The following is a 17026-nucleotide window of genomic DNA, read 5'->3' as shown; positions in this document are numbered from 1 at the left end:
CAAGATTGAAATTGACTAGACACTCTCATTTTTAGTCAGTTTCAATCTGCATCTTGAGTCCCAGGTAAAGTCATACTGAATTTTGCTGGAACATGCTCTTTGCAAATACATTGAATTGGGTAAAATATATAACCCAAGCTCAATGTGTGCTTTTCCAGATACATATTTTATTCCTGTAATTTATATACAGGAATTATCAAAATAACCATGTATGATAAATTGAATACCTCATTGCATATTTAAATCAAGCAATTATGCATGCATGGCTTTTAAAATATGTTCATTATGCTTGTGGCTGAGACTATTCTACTACATATTTTCTGGCAAAAATCTATATAGGAAAAATATTCTGGGAAACACAATATTTGTATATAAACACAGTACTTTTTGTTACTTGTGTTAAATATAATAACTATTCAATGTAAAAACTTGTAATAACACAATTGAAATGATAGGACCAAAACAAAGTTTGCTAAGATACTAGTTGTCCTGAGTTGCAATTTTTAATATTTTTACACTGAAAAATGACTAGAAGAGTGAGAATTTGATATTGGTCTTCAGAGAATGGATGACATTAAAGTACAATTTATTTTTAAAATATTGGTATGGATTAATGTATAAATCTGCTTTTTTCCTTTCCTGGAAAATAATGGCTGATCACTGTGTGGATATTTTATGATTATATTTATAAGTGACCCCGAACTCTACAGTTTCCCAACACTGACGAATTATTTCAACATATGTGAAACTGAAAATGTAATACTTTTCATATCTCTTTTTGTCAGTTCATTTCCTTAAATAGACCTGTTTAACTCTAAATTTGATGAGCAGAAATGTTTATCTATTCATCTAGATTTTTTTAAAAAAATATATTATTGTTGCTAGTAATGTTCTGGAAAGAAAAATGTTTCTGCCTACTCTAAATATTAAGCAATATTTTTAAATGTGATATTCTAAAATACAACTAGCATCAATAATGTACTATTTCAAGCAAATTAGATCAATGTTTATTTAATTATTTAGGAAATGTACTTGCACACTTATCTTACCAAAATGGCTGTAGGCAGTACACAGAAGGTTAAAATCAAAATCAAACCCAAACAGAATTTTAAAAATTCAATATTAGAAAAACAGTGACACAATACCATCCACAGTCAAGAAAAAACCCTGCTTTGAATTACTAGTACACCAACCAACCAATCAAACCAGACTCATTGAACCACGTGGAACAAATGCCTATGGGTAAATCCAAATTTCTGAACATCTTCCAAAAGGTGAACAGAATTGGGGCCATCCAGATCTTGGGGAAAATGCTGTTCCACAGGACAGGTTCAGTGACAAAGGAAATATGATTCCTAGGTCCCACAAGACAATGCTATCTAAAAGATAGGACCTGAAATAATCAGACAGGTGGTTCCACAAACAACCTGATTCTGTGTCATGTAGAGCTTTACAAGTGATAACCAGCACCTTAAATTGTACATTGCATTGTATTACACCTAGAACCTCAATGGTAGACAATGTAACTTACAAATCAGGGGCATTAAATTGGCATATCGTGGAATGCCCCAAATTGCCAGCTGTTGTTGCACTTTGGACCACTTCCAGTCTTTCAAGGACAGACCCATCTAGCCCATATTAATATAAACCCACCAAGAAGTGCGTAAGGCATTAATGACTGCAAATAGGGCATCTCAATCCAGGGCTCAATTGGTTCACAAAGTGAACCTGTGTAAAGGCCTTCCTAGCCAGGCTGCCATCTCCTCTTCAAGCAGGAGTGGTGAGTCCAGGAAGACCCTCAAATTGTGCTCTAATTCTAAAGATGGAAAATTTGTAGATCTGGGGGTCAGGTGTGTGTCTTAAAACCCACACCCATTCAGTCTCACCAGCTGAACTGAAGCCTGTTCTTCTCCATCTGGGCTTCCATGGCTTCCAGGCTCTGATTGCATCCTTTGGTCAGTTCATAACATAAATATATAGTTGAATATCTCACTCAGTTTCAACTGATAATCTTCCCAGGAGTTCCATGGAGATGTTAAATAGGAACAGGGAATGAACACAGTACCAAGGAATCTTGCGAAGCAGGGTATTCAGCCATGGAACTCTTCCCACCTACCAGAGTGATATGAATCAACCCTGAAGGAAGGAGAACTAGTGCATCAGCATATGCTTCACTCCCAATCCTCTGAGATGACTCAGAGGATACTATGATTGATATTATCAAAGGCCACTGAGAGATTGAGGGCCAGCATGGATAAATTACCTCCATCCTGAGTCTACCAAAGGTTGATCAACATTGTCTATATGCTACCATATTATCAGGACTGAATCCTGATTGAAAGGTGTGCAGCTAATTTGCTTCCTCCAAGATCATGTGGAGTTACAAGACAACAAACTTCTCAACAACCATTGGGGAGATAGGTAGCATATAAATTTAATAAATAAAATAAAACTTGAAAAGGGAAAGCTGGAAACTGGATGAGAATTGTCCAGTTCTGTTAGTATCCAACAATGACTTCTTCAAGAAAAAGTGAATTATTGCCTCTTTCAAAGCATGTGCTACCACACCTTTCACAAAAAGGCATCCATTACCCTATGGACCCAACCAATGTCACTTCCTGGAAAGTCTTGTTCAGACAAGAGGAGTATGCATCATATTATTTATTATTATTTATTGTACATTGACATGAGATGGAGAAATATATCTGATAAAATTTATTTATTTATCTTTATTTATTTAATTAATTTAATCAGTTAACAGAATAACAGAGTTGAAAGGGACTTTGAATGTCTTCTAGTCCAACCCACTGCTCAAGCAGAAAACCTATACCATTTCAGACAAATGGTTGTCCAACCTCTTAAAAACTTCCAGTTTTGGGGCACTCCCAACTTCTGGAGGAAACCCATTCCAATGATCAATTATTCCAACTGTCAGGAAATTTCTCCGTAGTTCTTGGTTAGTTCTTTCCCTGATTAGTTTCCATCCACTGTTTCTTGTCTTGCCTTCAGGTGCTTTGGAGAATAGGTTGTGGCAACCTCTTAGATATTGGAACACTGCTATCATGTTACCCCTAGTCCTTCTTTTCCTTAATACCGAATTGCTGCAGCTGTTCTTCATATGTTTTACCCTTTAGTCCCCTAATCATCTTTGTTGCTCTTCTCTACACTCTTTCTAGAGTCTCAGTATCTTTTTTTATATTGTGACGACCAAAACTGGATGCAATATTCCAAGTATGGTTTTACCAAGGCATTATAAAGTGGTATTAACACTTCATGTGATCTTGATTCTATACCTCTGTTAATGCAGCCTAGGACTGTGTTGGCATTTTTGGTAGCTGCAGCACACTGCTGGCTCATATTTAACTGATTGTCCAATAGGACTCCAAGATCCTAGTGGGCTCAGTTGCAGTCTTCTTTTATGCACAAATCCTATCCTGATAGCACTAACGCAGAATAAGAAGCAATGCTTTTGTTATGTTTTACCATTTTTAATTTTACAATTGAGACAGAATATATACGGTAAGAATCGTATTGGAAATAGTTAAGTACCAATAATATTTGAGTAAAATATGCAGATACATTTTCAAATGAGACTATATACAATCAAGATTTGTATTCCTTTTTCTAGTGAGCAGATTGCATCATTTAGAGAACAAGAGAAATTGAGGTAACAGAACTATCTCATCTAAAGGTTATTAGCAAAACTAATTTTTTATTTGCTGCTAGATCTGCTCAATGTGTTACAAACATGTCTCAAAAAGCAATTGTATTGTATTATAGTATTCTGGAGAAGGCATTTATTTATTTTTCTTTTTTAACAGAACAATGAAAATGAAACAGCTTTGCACTGTGCTGCCCAATATGGACACTCAGAAGTGGTTGCTATTTTGCTTGAAGAACTTACAGATCCCACAATAAGAAACAACAAATTAGAAACTCCATTGGATTTGGCAGCTTTATATGGCCGACTGCAGGTGGTGAAGATGATAATCAATGCATATCCAAATCTGATGAGCTGTAACACAAGAAAGCATACTCCTTTACATCTTGCTGCACGTAATGGTCATAAAGCTGTGGTACAAGAGCTGCTAGAAGCTGGAATGGATGTCAGCTGCCAAGTTAGTAATTTTAAAAAAAATATTGCACTATTTAAATAAAGGTGGGCAAATCATATGTCCCTATAGTTTCACATTTAACACATTCATAATGGCAAATAATAACAGCTTATAGTTTCTGGTTTGGGCATAACAAATGGCTTCTGCCCTCAGCTAAATTATGTTTCCTAATATTTATTGGGTGGGGCAAGCTGGGTAATATTTGGACACCTGTAAAAGCAGGTTTGTGACAAATCTGATTTAGGAAAGCCCTACTCATAACTCTCTTAAAGCATCTGCAATAGCCACCTGGTGCTAGATAATTAAAGATTCACAACTGTACTAAAGTTTGCTGTCCTGATTAATTATTTTCCCAGTCATTTAGAGAAAGCTTTTAAAACTAATCTTTATGGTGAATTATTTCTCCTACAATATTGATAGGCATACCAGAATTTTATTAACAGTGAGAACCACTCTGTTGCAGTCATACCTAGCTATACAACATAAGACATTATTAAGGGCTCAGCTCTAGTTTTTCTTCAGCCTTTTTCAAATTGTTCAGAGCAAAGAAGAATCAGATAGCCTGGCATCACCTTTCAATATGTTATATGTTCTCTTTGATTTTGGCTCAGCTGCCAAGGATGTCCTGCCAGTTATGACTAAAAATGTTAGCTCTCCAAACCCTGAATCCTTTATTCAAGACCTAGCTTCACAACTAGGATCAGGACATGACTAGATAATAACTTACTTGCTTATGATCTAGAGCAGGGGTGTCAAACTGCTATTCTGCAGGCCAGATGCATCACGTGGAAGCCGCGCCCACCCCAGTTCCGGCAATGAGAAAAAAGGCATGATACGTCACAATATGTCACGTGACGCAGTGAGTTTAACACCCCTGATCTAGAGCCAAGATATATGCAACAGAAAAACTGCCTATTACAGTTCACAACAATAAAAGCACATGGATGGCTTTGGGAGAGAAAAAGAGATGCCTCAAAAGAAGCTTTAACTCCAGTGATTGAGCAATGATTGACCTGAACTGCTGGTCATACAACATTATATTTCTAATGAAACAATAATTGAATTTGCCTTTGTAAATGATTGTGGCCATTGTTAAAAGTGAAACTGGTAAGGCAGGAACCAGTGATTCCAAGGCTAGAGAGAGACATTATATGAGCATATATGAGCTGTCAAATTGATAGAATTGGTAGAAACTCATCTGACCTGTCTCATCAGAACACATATGAATCATGTTCAATTTATTTAGATTAGTTATATGTAATCAGTTAATAAATTAAACTTTATATCACTGTCTAATTTAAACAATGAGAGTCTGGACAGCATATACAATTATTAAACAAAAATACAAAAGAAAAATATGACATACTACTAAAGCAAACTTTCAGGATTAAAATATACCAGTTGGGAACTTTGCTTATCCTGACCCAAGGGCATGGAGAAAGGACTTAACTGCTTTTCTAAAGGCCTTCAGGTCTTCATATATAGGGGGCAGGGGGCTTAGTTTCAGGGGACAAGGGTTGTCACCAAGAATTGGAATTTAGCATTGGCTAGGCCTGATGGTCTGGATTCAGACAAATTTCATCTGAATCTTGGCTTCCAATTTGCCAGGAAAAATAAGATAAAGCTTGGCTATAAAGGTCAAATTAAATAATACTCCAAAAATGTCTTGTTGAAAAGCTAGGGTCACCTTTTATTCAGGGCAGTTTCCTGTAGAGCGTCAGATTGGGTCTTCCGATCTTATTGTCCAATCTTTTATAGCTGCCCAATTTTTTAAGGCTAGGAGAACATCTGGAAAGCTGTAGAGGCCTAATTAGATCAGAATACACATACAAATGACTTGTAACTTAATCCTTCTAGAGCTGAAGCTAAGAGTGCTGGGTGGCTAATCCCTGAATTAGCATAATTCCTTTAGTGAGGATAAACACATATGAAGGAATGGTAGTATGATGCATTTATTCTTGGAATCTTCCTGGGAAACTAGCGTTATAGGGAGGGAAGGAAAAAAAGGAAGAAGTGAAATCTTGTAGAATTTAGGGTGGGGAATCCAGTGTATTTAGGGTTAGGGTTATGCCTCAAATCCAAATGCTCTTCTAGTATATGTTTGACTCTAGCTCCTCACAAATCTTAGTTACCACCATACATTTCCACTATATCTGCCAAAGGTTCCAATATTTATCCTTGCTCTAGAATTTGGAAGTTCATGAAGTGGGGTTCATTTTAAGTTTATTGACTGGTTCTGCAGCTAAATAGGCCAGCCTATGTTTTGTAGCTGAAACTACCATCCTACAGAATTGGAGAATCTTCATAGAAGAATTCTCTCAGACTTCTAAAGACCTTATCAAGGTTAAGACAGCAAATTGAAGGATGCACCACCTGTGCCAAGGGGGTGTGTTCTATGATACAATACACCTCTGGATTCAAACTAATAACAAAGGATTCAGCCTAAATGATGCATAACTTCTAGACCAGTTCCAGGAAGGATTCTTAAATACAATCTTGGATGACCTGGTCTGGTCCTACTATACTATACAAACTTATCCAACTTTGTGTAAGGATTCCTGGATGCCTTGAAGCACACAAGGTACAGTGGATCTACACAGGTTCTGTCACAAAATCTTAGTAATAATCATAAGCAAGAATTGGAACTTGCCCCAATGATTAAGGTAAAGGTGTCTCTGCAGGTTTTACCCTGCAAGTTGTGAGCAACTATAAGGGGCAAAGCTCATCTCTATTTTGTAAGCCAACATTTTCTGGAGATGTTTCCATGATCATGTGGCCAGCATGACATCATGCCACAGCACAAAGCATAGAGCAAAAAATAGTATGCTATAACCTTCCTGCATGCTTATATGTGGTACCTGTTCATCTACTTGCATTTGCATGCTTTTGAACTACTAGGTTAGCAGAAGCTGAGACAAATGACGATAGCTCACTCTGTCTCATGGCACGGGGTCTCAAACTGCTGAGCTACATGCTTTTAATGATCTAAGATTCAGTGAGTATCCTGCAGCAAATGTAAAATGACCCATACAATTTAGTTGCAGTCATAGTCAAACTAACTGAATCTAAGAAGAACCAACAACATTAGATAAGTGTCAAATGTCAAATCAGTATACCAACAGTATCCTGAAAAGTATTTCAAGGGACATCAGGTGAGAAATAGCATCTTCCATGTCAGTCTGAGGCACTAGGTTCAGGGGTGAAATTTGCAATCCTGAATAACTTCAAGATGCCAGTAGAGCTATAGGTTTCATTATTGCCTGATCCAAATATATACAACCATTGGTTCTAGGGTATTTTGCAGTTTCATTAACATTGCCTTTATCGACCAGAGCAGAATCCCTATATGCATAGTCCTGTAGTGTCAGTGAAGACTATTGATGGATGCTCCCTGCACCAGTGATCTGACATATGTAGCAGCACCATGAACCTTTCCAGCTCTTGGTCATATCAGCTGTTGACTTTCAGCTTATCCTAAAGATTCCATGGTTGACCCAATGATTTCCTTGTCTACAAGCACATTGGTGTTCTCTGTAAAATGATGTCCAAAACATATGGAATCCTGTAGGCTGCTCAAAGAAACCAGAGCACCTGTTCCACAATGCTTTTGCCAAGGAGGCCAAGCATCTTCACCTCCACTGAGTTATTTACAGGACTGTCTCTCCCCAATGGTCTTTACCTATCTACCCCATCTAGCAGAAGGAGCATGCTCTGGGTACCATTAACTAAGGAAAATCAGTTTGCACAATATTTTGGTTAATCCAATGTTTTTTCTGTGCTTAAACGTTTAATTAGATATTACATAATGGTTCCACCCCAGGCGCTTAATGGATCTGGAACGGTTCCAGATCGCGCTTGGGTCTATACCTATCTCCCTCACTCACAGCCCAGCTGATGCCTTGGTGGATGCCTGGGAAAGGGCTGCCACCAAGGCGCTCGACCGTGTTGTACCCTTGCAACCCCTGATCCGGCGCAGATCCCGATGGGCCCATGGTTTTCTGTGGAGCTTCGGGAGATGAAGCGTCGGAGACAGGGTCTGGAGAGCAGTTGGAGATCCAGCCGGTCTGAATCTGACCGATTGCGGTTGAGAACTGCTACGAGGTTTTACCTCATGGCGATGAGGACAGCGAAGTCTAATTACTTCACTGCCCTCATCGCGTCCGCAGATAATCACCCGGCCACCCTGTTTAGGGTGACCCGCTCCCTCCTTAATCAGGAGGTGAGGGAGGAGCGCTTGCAGGGGCGGGCCGAGGAGTTTAGTCATCATCTTGTGGACAAGATCACTCAGATTCGGGCCAGTCTGGATTCTGACTGGGTGGAGACTGACGGGGAGGAATTGAGTGGTCTTGAGAACGTCATTTGGAATGAATTCGATCCTGTGACCCTGGATGAAGTGGACAGGATCATGAGGAGACTGAGTTCCACCACGTGTTTATTGGACCCATGCCCCTCCTGGCTGGTGTATGCAGCTCTGGAGGAGACACGAGGCTGGTTCCAGGCAGTAATAACTGCTTCTTTGAGGGAGGGTATCTTTCCCGCTGCCTTAAAGGAGGCGGTGGTGAGGCCCCTCCTCAAGAAGCCTGCTCTGGACCCGGCTATTTTAAACAACTATCATCCGGTCTCCAACCTTCGCTTTTTAGCAAAGGTTGCTGAGAGCGTGGTGGCGCATCAGCTTCCTTTGTTCCTGGAGGAAACTGATTACCTAGACCTGTACCAATCGGGCTTTAGGCCTGGGTACAGCATGGAGATGGCATTGGTCGCGCTGGTAAATGATCTCTGGCGGGCTCAGGACAGGGGTTGTTCCTCTGTCCTAGTCCTGTTAGATCTCTCAGCGGCTTTTGATACCATAGACCATGGTATCCTACTGCGGCGTCTTAGGGGGTTGGGAGTGTTTTATTTTAACTCTATTTTAACTTATATTGTTTTTAACTTTGCCCTGTAAACCGCCCTGAGTCCTTCAGGAATAGGGCGGTATATAAAACCAATAAATAAATAATTGTCTGAAATGGTATAGGGTTTCCTGCCTTAGCAGGGGGTTGGACTAGATGACCTCCAAGGTCCCTTCCAACTTCTTCTTCTTCTTCTTCTTCTTCTTCTTCTTCTTCTTCTTCTTCTTCTTATTATTATTATTATTATTATTATTATTATTATTATTATTATTATTATTATTATTAAATAAAATAAATAAAATGAAAGTAATGGATCAATTTGATTACCTTCATGATTAGTATATTCATTACAGTAATTCAAATGATGTTTTATTATGGTAGTTTGTCATGTTCTTCTGTATGCATTTCATCTAACTTCCAAATTTATATTAACTGATATTTATAGACTATGTCTTTGTTTAACACAAAACAATACTTGTTGATCAATTTTACTGATTCATATTAGTAAGTTTACTGTATACCAGATGTCCCCAACTTTTTGGGCACCAGCAACTGGTTCCGTGGAGAGAGGTTTTTCCACGGACCAGAGGGAGTGTGGTTTTGTGTGCTGCCTGCATCCTGCGGATGGGGCTTTGCTTGTTTGTGCAGCTCGGTTGCTGGCATGCTGCAGCCTGGTACCAGTCCACGGACCAGGGGTTGGGGACCCCTGCTGTATACTGTATACAAATTAATTTCTGTGTTAATTTCTGTGATGTTTGTAAGTCTTCCACTAAACACTGCAGAATCTGAACTTATTGTAATAGCACTTCTTTTGACTGTCTTGTAGACTATTCCTTCCCAACCAATACTAACTGCTGTGCCTATGCACCTATACACACCCCTATTTTGGGGGTGTGTATAGGTGTGCATATTCTAATGATATAATAGTATATTTATTCTGCTATAATTATTATACACCTGATTTTAATAATATTTGGGGGCCTAACTAAATGATTATGGTACATACATTTGGAAAAGTACATAATGAACAACTAATGCTTTTGTTCTTATGTTTACATATACAGGGACTAAAATAATTTTTTTATACCCACACAATTATTTTTAATCAGGGTGTGAGTAGTACCATAATTTTACCATGGAGACAATGTAGAACACATTCCAGATTCTGAAAACATTGTACCTAAAATGCAGAAAATGTTCAAATCTTCATATGCACTTAATCCTTTTCTGCTCTGCTTTGGTTGGGGTGTTTTATTACCTGCTGCTGCTGTTAATTATCTTCCTGATATCGTAAGCATCATAAGATTAAGGCAATTTATGTTACAAATAATAAAAAAGAAACCATTTATAGTAGTTTGAGTAAGGAAGTGGACTACTGCATTAAAAAAAACAACCCTACAATAGATCTTGATTAGATTCTGTTGCTTGACCAGTCAGGGAAGGGAGCCATAGAAGGAAAGTTGATGGTGTAGAATGTTTATGCACAATTTCTGTTCTAAGTTCAGTTACTTCCATTTCATTTTGCTCTCTATGGCAGAAAGTCTGAATGTTACTACATAAAATTGCTGACATACTGCTTTTCATGTCTTCTTTTCATTCAGGCAGTTCTTCTCGTTCAAAAATAGGAAATTTATATTATCAAACTTTATTAAAATTATCCAAAAGTACTGTCTGTCTCTACATGTTGTCCACTCACACCCTTTCTCTCTCACAAAGCTCTTAAAGTAAGCTTAACATAGTTTTTTAAAAAGAAAAAATAGCCATCTCTTTAAGAACCTGCCATTTTCTATTTGGCATTATATCTTATTGTTAAATGCGATGGTTGGCAACAAAAAGTTGTTCACCATTGTTATAAGTAAGTAGTATTAAAATCAGGTATCAGTGAAGCAGTTGATGATTCATGTTTTTAATGAGGTATTCATGAATATTGATATTATCGTTCCTTTTATTGATTCTCATGGACCATATTCCAGATTTTGTGTTATTATTTATTAAACCTCAGTCAATGATACCTCTGTAGTTAACGTTGATCATGAAAGTTATTTCTGATTGTGATAATTAGATTATTATTTTTATTAATGTTTTCTTTTTCTAGACAGAAAAGGGGAGTGCATTACATGAAGCAGCTTTATTTGGAAAAGTAGATGTTGTACGCATTCTTTTAGAAACAGGTAAATCATAATTGCTAAACTGATTTTTAGTTATTTTTAGTTATTTTAAAATGTTAAAAAATGCTATTAAAACTTATTTGAAACTAGTTTTTAGTTTTTACCCAGTTCCAATTGATCTCTTATACAATGGCCTGATTCTCATACAGTTATACAGGAATTTTTCTTATTCTTAAATCAAATAGGTATTAGATATTAGGAATAATTGGTTTATTTATTAAATGTATACACTACTTGACTCTTAGTGGCACTGGATGGCTTGAAATTGTTAAATATTGTAACAGGAAAACAACACTCACAGTCATAAATCAAAGATGGTAGAGATAACAAACCCGGATGGAAACAAAGAAAAAGAAGTAAAGAGGGCTTCAGTCACCCTTGCCAAAGGCTTGCGTAAAGAGCTAGATCTTTGAAACTTTAGTAGGGTGGGTGTCATTCAAATCTCAGGGGGAATCTCATTCTGTAAGGCAAGTGCTGCTACAAAGAAGTTGTGCTTTGAGTTTTGGTAGATGGCATTATTTAAGCAAATGAAACCAGAATGTTTCAACCCTGTCCGATTGGACTAGGAAGGCAGATACTATGGGAGACAGATGGTTCTTCATGTAATCAGGCCCTATGCCATATAAGGCTTTATAAGTAGCAACCAGCACTTCAGTCATACCCAGAAGCAAACTGGCAACCAGTGCAACTCATGAAGCAAACTTATTACATGGCCAGTTTGGCATAATGCTGACCTAGACTCCCTTAGACAGGAAAGCCAGCTGGGTAAATAGGAGGCAGGAGTATTGGTATGTCTGCTGACTATGGATATTGACTATGTAACAATAACAATAATAATAACAACAACAAAGCATGCCCATCACTGCCTGCACTGCTGGATTCTGAATCAGGGAAGCTTCTGGGTGGTCTTCAAGGGCAGCTCAAATAGAACATGTTGCAATAGTCAAGTCCTGAGGTGATCAGAACCTGAGTGACTATGAAGGGTTGCTGATCTTAGAAGAGGTACAACTGCATATACCAAGGCTATTGATTAGTTACAGTATGTCTTAGGTGACTTAAAACAATAGAATAATTAGATTTCTTAGGCATTGGGATTTATATAGTTCATAATATAAAATTTTGAGAAGGCTAATATGATTATATGTGCATTAGTCAAAAGTACCTGTTTTCAGTGAAGTTGCCTTTTATTAAATAATTGGGCTTGAAGTATTTAAGTTTATGTTCTAGAAAACATTTACCTCAGAATAATATAGAGCAGATGGGAAGGGTACTTATCCAACAATTCCAAAGTCTTGCTAGTTTAGCTTGGGTAGAGCTGAATGATATACCGGTATGTTTTTATCTGTGTTTGTGTTTCTGTGAATGCATATTAATAGTTTATTTTTCTTAAATTACTGACTACTTCTTGAATATCTAACCAGCTGAGTTTAATGCAAGGGAAAATACTGAGAACAGATCCCACCTGATAGGACTGAATATAGGAAACCAAGTGGCTTAGATCCAGAGCACTTTAGTCATCTATGTTTCCTAGATATTCAAGGCCTGTTGCTGGCAAAAACAGCAATGCTTACCAAGCACAGGTTTGGACTAACATGAGAGATCTATCTGTCCATTGACCGAATTCCTCTCTGCTGAACTCATATTTGTTCACCTTAACTTAATTCTCTCACTATCTAGGCAGAAAATTTGGGTTTTAGGATTGGAATCTTAAATGTTCCATATTATATCCCTTTCCCCCCTGTTTTCTATTCTGCATATTTATTTCAGGAATTGATGCCAATATAAAGGACAACTTAGGCAGAACGGTTTTAGATATTTTGAAAGAACATCCATCACAACAGTCACTCCAAATTGCTACATTGCTTCAAGGTCAGTCAGTTATATTATGTAAGCCATATAAAAATGATTAAACTACAAAAATCTCAATTTTATTTGTAATTTTTATTTTCATGTTGTATATTAAAATTACCACCTAGGCATATTTGGTACATGTTTATATTGTTAATATTAAAATAGAAATATGTTTGCTTGAGAGTCTGTTTGGTTTGGTGGTTTTAAAGTTCCAGGCTAGAAACCAGGAGACCTTGAGTTCTAGTCAATGAAGCCAATTGGATGACTTTTGTCCAGCCTTTCTCTAGGAAAAAGGCAATGGCAAATCCCAAAAATGTTTCCAAGAAAACATTATGGAATTGTCTATGCATTGCTAGGAGTCAAGATAAACTCGAAGGCACACATTCAAAATATTTTGGTACACTTATCAAAGATATGTATAATTCCCCCAATGTTCTCACTATGAAGGGTTGTGTGCTTTCTGTTGCTTTCTGGGGAATAGGCTTTGCAGGAGATGAAGATTTACTTTATGATTATTTATGCCTTTACTTTATGCCTTTACTTTATGAGTATTTATGCCTTTGCAAACTACTGTTTCAGTAGATTTCAAAGTGAGCTTTTGGGACAGGACTATGCTATCTACAGAATCTGTCAAATACTTCAGTTTCTCTTTTACTACCACAATATCATGAAAAACTCTCCAACTCTTCTTTCTTCACGCACCATTGGATTCTGTAGTTTCTTCATTCTTTTGTTTATTTTCCTCTTTATCTTTTTTAATTGTTTCCATCTATGACTTCTAACATGCATGATCTGTGTTGCCTTTGCTTGGATTAGGATCACCAGATATTATGATTATTCCTAAAATTTTATTCTATAATTACAATGTAATTGTTCAACCATGCCTTAAACCTTGCTTTGGGAGCAAGCCCTATTTTGGTTCTAGATTGATTTCAGTTTTTGAAACTATCATACAAACACCCATCACTTGGCTCCAGTTCCTATTGGAATAGTGCTGGCTCATGCTAACATATCAATAAGGATATGTTTTCTCATTTGAACCAAATAATTACAACTCCCTTTCATTCTACCGTAGGTTCAGCATTTTCACATTTCCAGTGAGTGTTAGTCCTTAGCTGCTCTTAACCCTGGTCTAAAAAAATCAACTGATTATGAAAATATCCTAATTAATTTTATGCTAAATGTGATTTGGGATTACCATGGGTTTCCTATTCTATAATAAATCTGCTAATCCCGTCTGGCATAATCCCTCTTGGATTTGATCATTATCTCTGTATGGTGGATTTTGCTTCCAGGATTATCAAATAGAATTTGAATTACCTGATATTTTGTACTCTCAAATCTTTTGGAAAGGACTAATATCTGATTGATTAGAATTATGGCTGAAGGATTAGTTGTGGGAGACCATAGAACTGGTGCATGGTCCACAGCTCCTCTGTCAATTCTAGTCATGTGACCCATAGAAACTTGGACCAATAGACATAGTAGAAAAAGAGAAAGGAGTAGTATGCAAGCCATGGAGATAGAAGCAGTGGTGGGATTCATATTCTGTGGATGCTGCTTCCGGAAATCCATTTTGTTGCCTGGGCAACAAAAACTGGGCTACCAGTTCTGCCAAAGTGGTGCGAACTGACTGAATCCCACCACTGGATAGAAGGCTGGAGAATCTCCTGCTGCTTCAGAATTATGGATAGCTGCATCAACATAATGGCCTCAGTATATAAACATTTCCTTTAAAAATTCCTTAATGCCACAAACAATTGAGGCTTTCTGCTTTTTTATCTACTCTCCATGTTTGTAATGACTGCAAACATGTGGAGTCCTAGGTGCTTTCTGACCTTAGTTGTTTGCTTGCAGATGTTTCATTACCTGCCTAGCTAACATCATCAATACATGTTGAACTGATGATGTTATCTAGTTGTTATGCAATAAACATCTGCAAACAACCAACCAAACTAGAAAGCTCTAAGCACTCCACAGTTCAACCCTAAACTATGTTATTGGATCCAGAATGTGTACTCTGGGACCTTTTTGCCTCTTAACATTTTGTATTATTTTTTTGATATCTCTGTATATCAATCCTTTTCAATTTAGTTATTTGATCTGCATTGCTTTCTCTGCTTTTGTGCCTCTACACTACACAGTTAACTTGTTTTTGCTCATTTTGTCCATTAAAATAATAATAATTTCCATAGCTTTTAGAGCTGTCAAGTAGTGTTGCATTCAGTCTGGCGTCTGCCTTAGTCTCTTCTCCAAGAAAACTGTACCAAAGTTTACTACTCTATTTCCTAGTTATTTTATATTTAAAATTAAGTAGTTCTAACAGGTTCTGAAAATGACTCAGTTTTCAGATCTAACACTCTGTTTTCTTTGTTGCTTGGTTATCATGAAATTGCAGATTGCTTATTAATGGCAACACTAGATGACCTGATATGTGCTCTCCATTTAATTTTACTTTAAGAAAAAGCTTCTATATGTGCATTCCAACATAAAAATACAGAGATAGTGGGAAGGAGCTGTGGACACTTAAGTAACCAACTCCCTATATTTACATGTCTTGCTGCCTTTAGTCAGGGATCCTGATTTGATCCCCAGTAAGCATGAACAGGCTTATAGAATCCTATCTTCACAGCTTTTTTCGTTTGCAGAAAATGATCCAATAATCTTCCTTGCATCTTCCCTAACCCTCTCTTACATCTTTACATAAACTTCCTGCTTCTTCTTGACACACACAGTGCCTCTTATGCATTCCCTCACACTCTCACATACCCTCCTTTACCTAGATGGCCCCACTTACACATAACTTTGAATATACACACCCCTCCTGAACCCTCCATTGCACCCTCATTTATCCTCCCCAACTCACGCCATGCCTTTTCTGCACTTTCCTGCATCCTCCCTTGCTGCACCTGACCTATGTAGCACCTTACATGCACTTCAAACTCTCTTGCTCCTTCCTCCACCCAGTAGCAGTTACTTACCTGCCTGTTGGCCTGTGACTTGCAACTTCCTGCTGGCTTTCCCACTGATTTTGGTTGTGGCAAGCCAACAGGAAGTTCCTCACTTAATGATGGAGGGTGTCGGTTAATGATCGCAGTTAGAACTGCCAGAATTGCCATTGCTAGGTGACATGGTCACACTTTACATCCACTTCTCTTAGTGACAGAAATTCGAATCTCAATTGTTGTAAGTTAAGGACTACCCATAACATTTGTTTATAGAGACATAATACTGTAACAGAACTTTGACAATTTAACTATACTACTAAATCAAATGTTCTAAAATGAAGTTTTATTTTATTTAGTGCAGAAAGAATGCAGTTGTAGATATATTTAATTGTAATTCATTCCCATTAAAATCAGGAAATATCATAGAAGTGGCTGTATGACTTATGATTGTCCAATATAAGTTAAGATACATAACTTAAATACAACATGAACATTAAATCAAAACATATGAAGAATTCCAAAAATATTCTCAGATAAATTTTCAGATTTTATTTATGGGATGTATTCTTACCATAGATTACACAGAAAAAGGAAATTCAGAAGTTCCAGAGGAATCCATAGAAGAATATTTAATATCAGATCACCAATCCAGTGTTTTATCCCTAGAAGAGTCTCCTATACAAACAAGTAAAAGTAAATATTCTATTCTCAGTAGCTTGTTAAGTATTAACAAATGTTAATAATAAAAAACATAAAATATGAAATAAAAAATACGATATTGTACCTATTTTGCAAATTATTACAGATGTAGTAATAAAAAATATATATTCTTCTTTGCTTATAAAATGTTAATTTTTGTAAATATATTACATAATTGGGTTTTAAATATACTAAGGCATATTTTAAGTCTTTTAACTAATCACTACTGGTTGCCAAGTGCCATATTTTGTTAAGTTGTAGACCTAATTTATCATACACTTCTACTAAAAATCTTCCCATAGAGTCAATAAACTTTTCTCACAGACAAAAAATGATGTTTATATCATCACAGTCTT

At 37.1% G+C, this 17026-nt stretch overlaps 1 protein-coding gene across 1 annotated transcript in view; it reads left to right on the top strand.

Annotated features, from left to right (window-relative positions):
• Positions 1–17026, top strand: part of ANKS1B (ankyrin repeat and sterile alpha motif domain containing 1B) — a gene marked incomplete at its 5' end in the record, with an annotated part of 314200 nt that overhangs the window by 27816 nt on the left and 269358 nt on the right. Inside the window, 4 exons of the mRNA XM_081331696.1 lie at positions 3822–4118; positions 11100–11175; positions 12940–13041; positions 16548–16664. Coding sequence (XP_081187822.1) covers positions 3822–4118; positions 11100–11175; positions 12940–13041; positions 16548–16664 — 592 coding nt within the window. The remainder of the gene's footprint in view (positions 1–3821; positions 4119–11099; positions 11176–12939; positions 13042–16547; positions 16665–17026) is intronic.

The sequence above is a fragment of the Vipera berus genome, assembly GCF_964194415.1.
Source record: "Vipera berus genome assembly, chromosome: 6".
Classification (NCBI taxonomy): Eukaryota; Metazoa; Chordata; class Lepidosauria; order Squamata; family Viperidae; genus Vipera; species Vipera berus.
The sequence above is the reverse complement of the archived record's forward strand: the minus strand, read 5'-3'. Positions and strand labels throughout refer to the sequence as shown.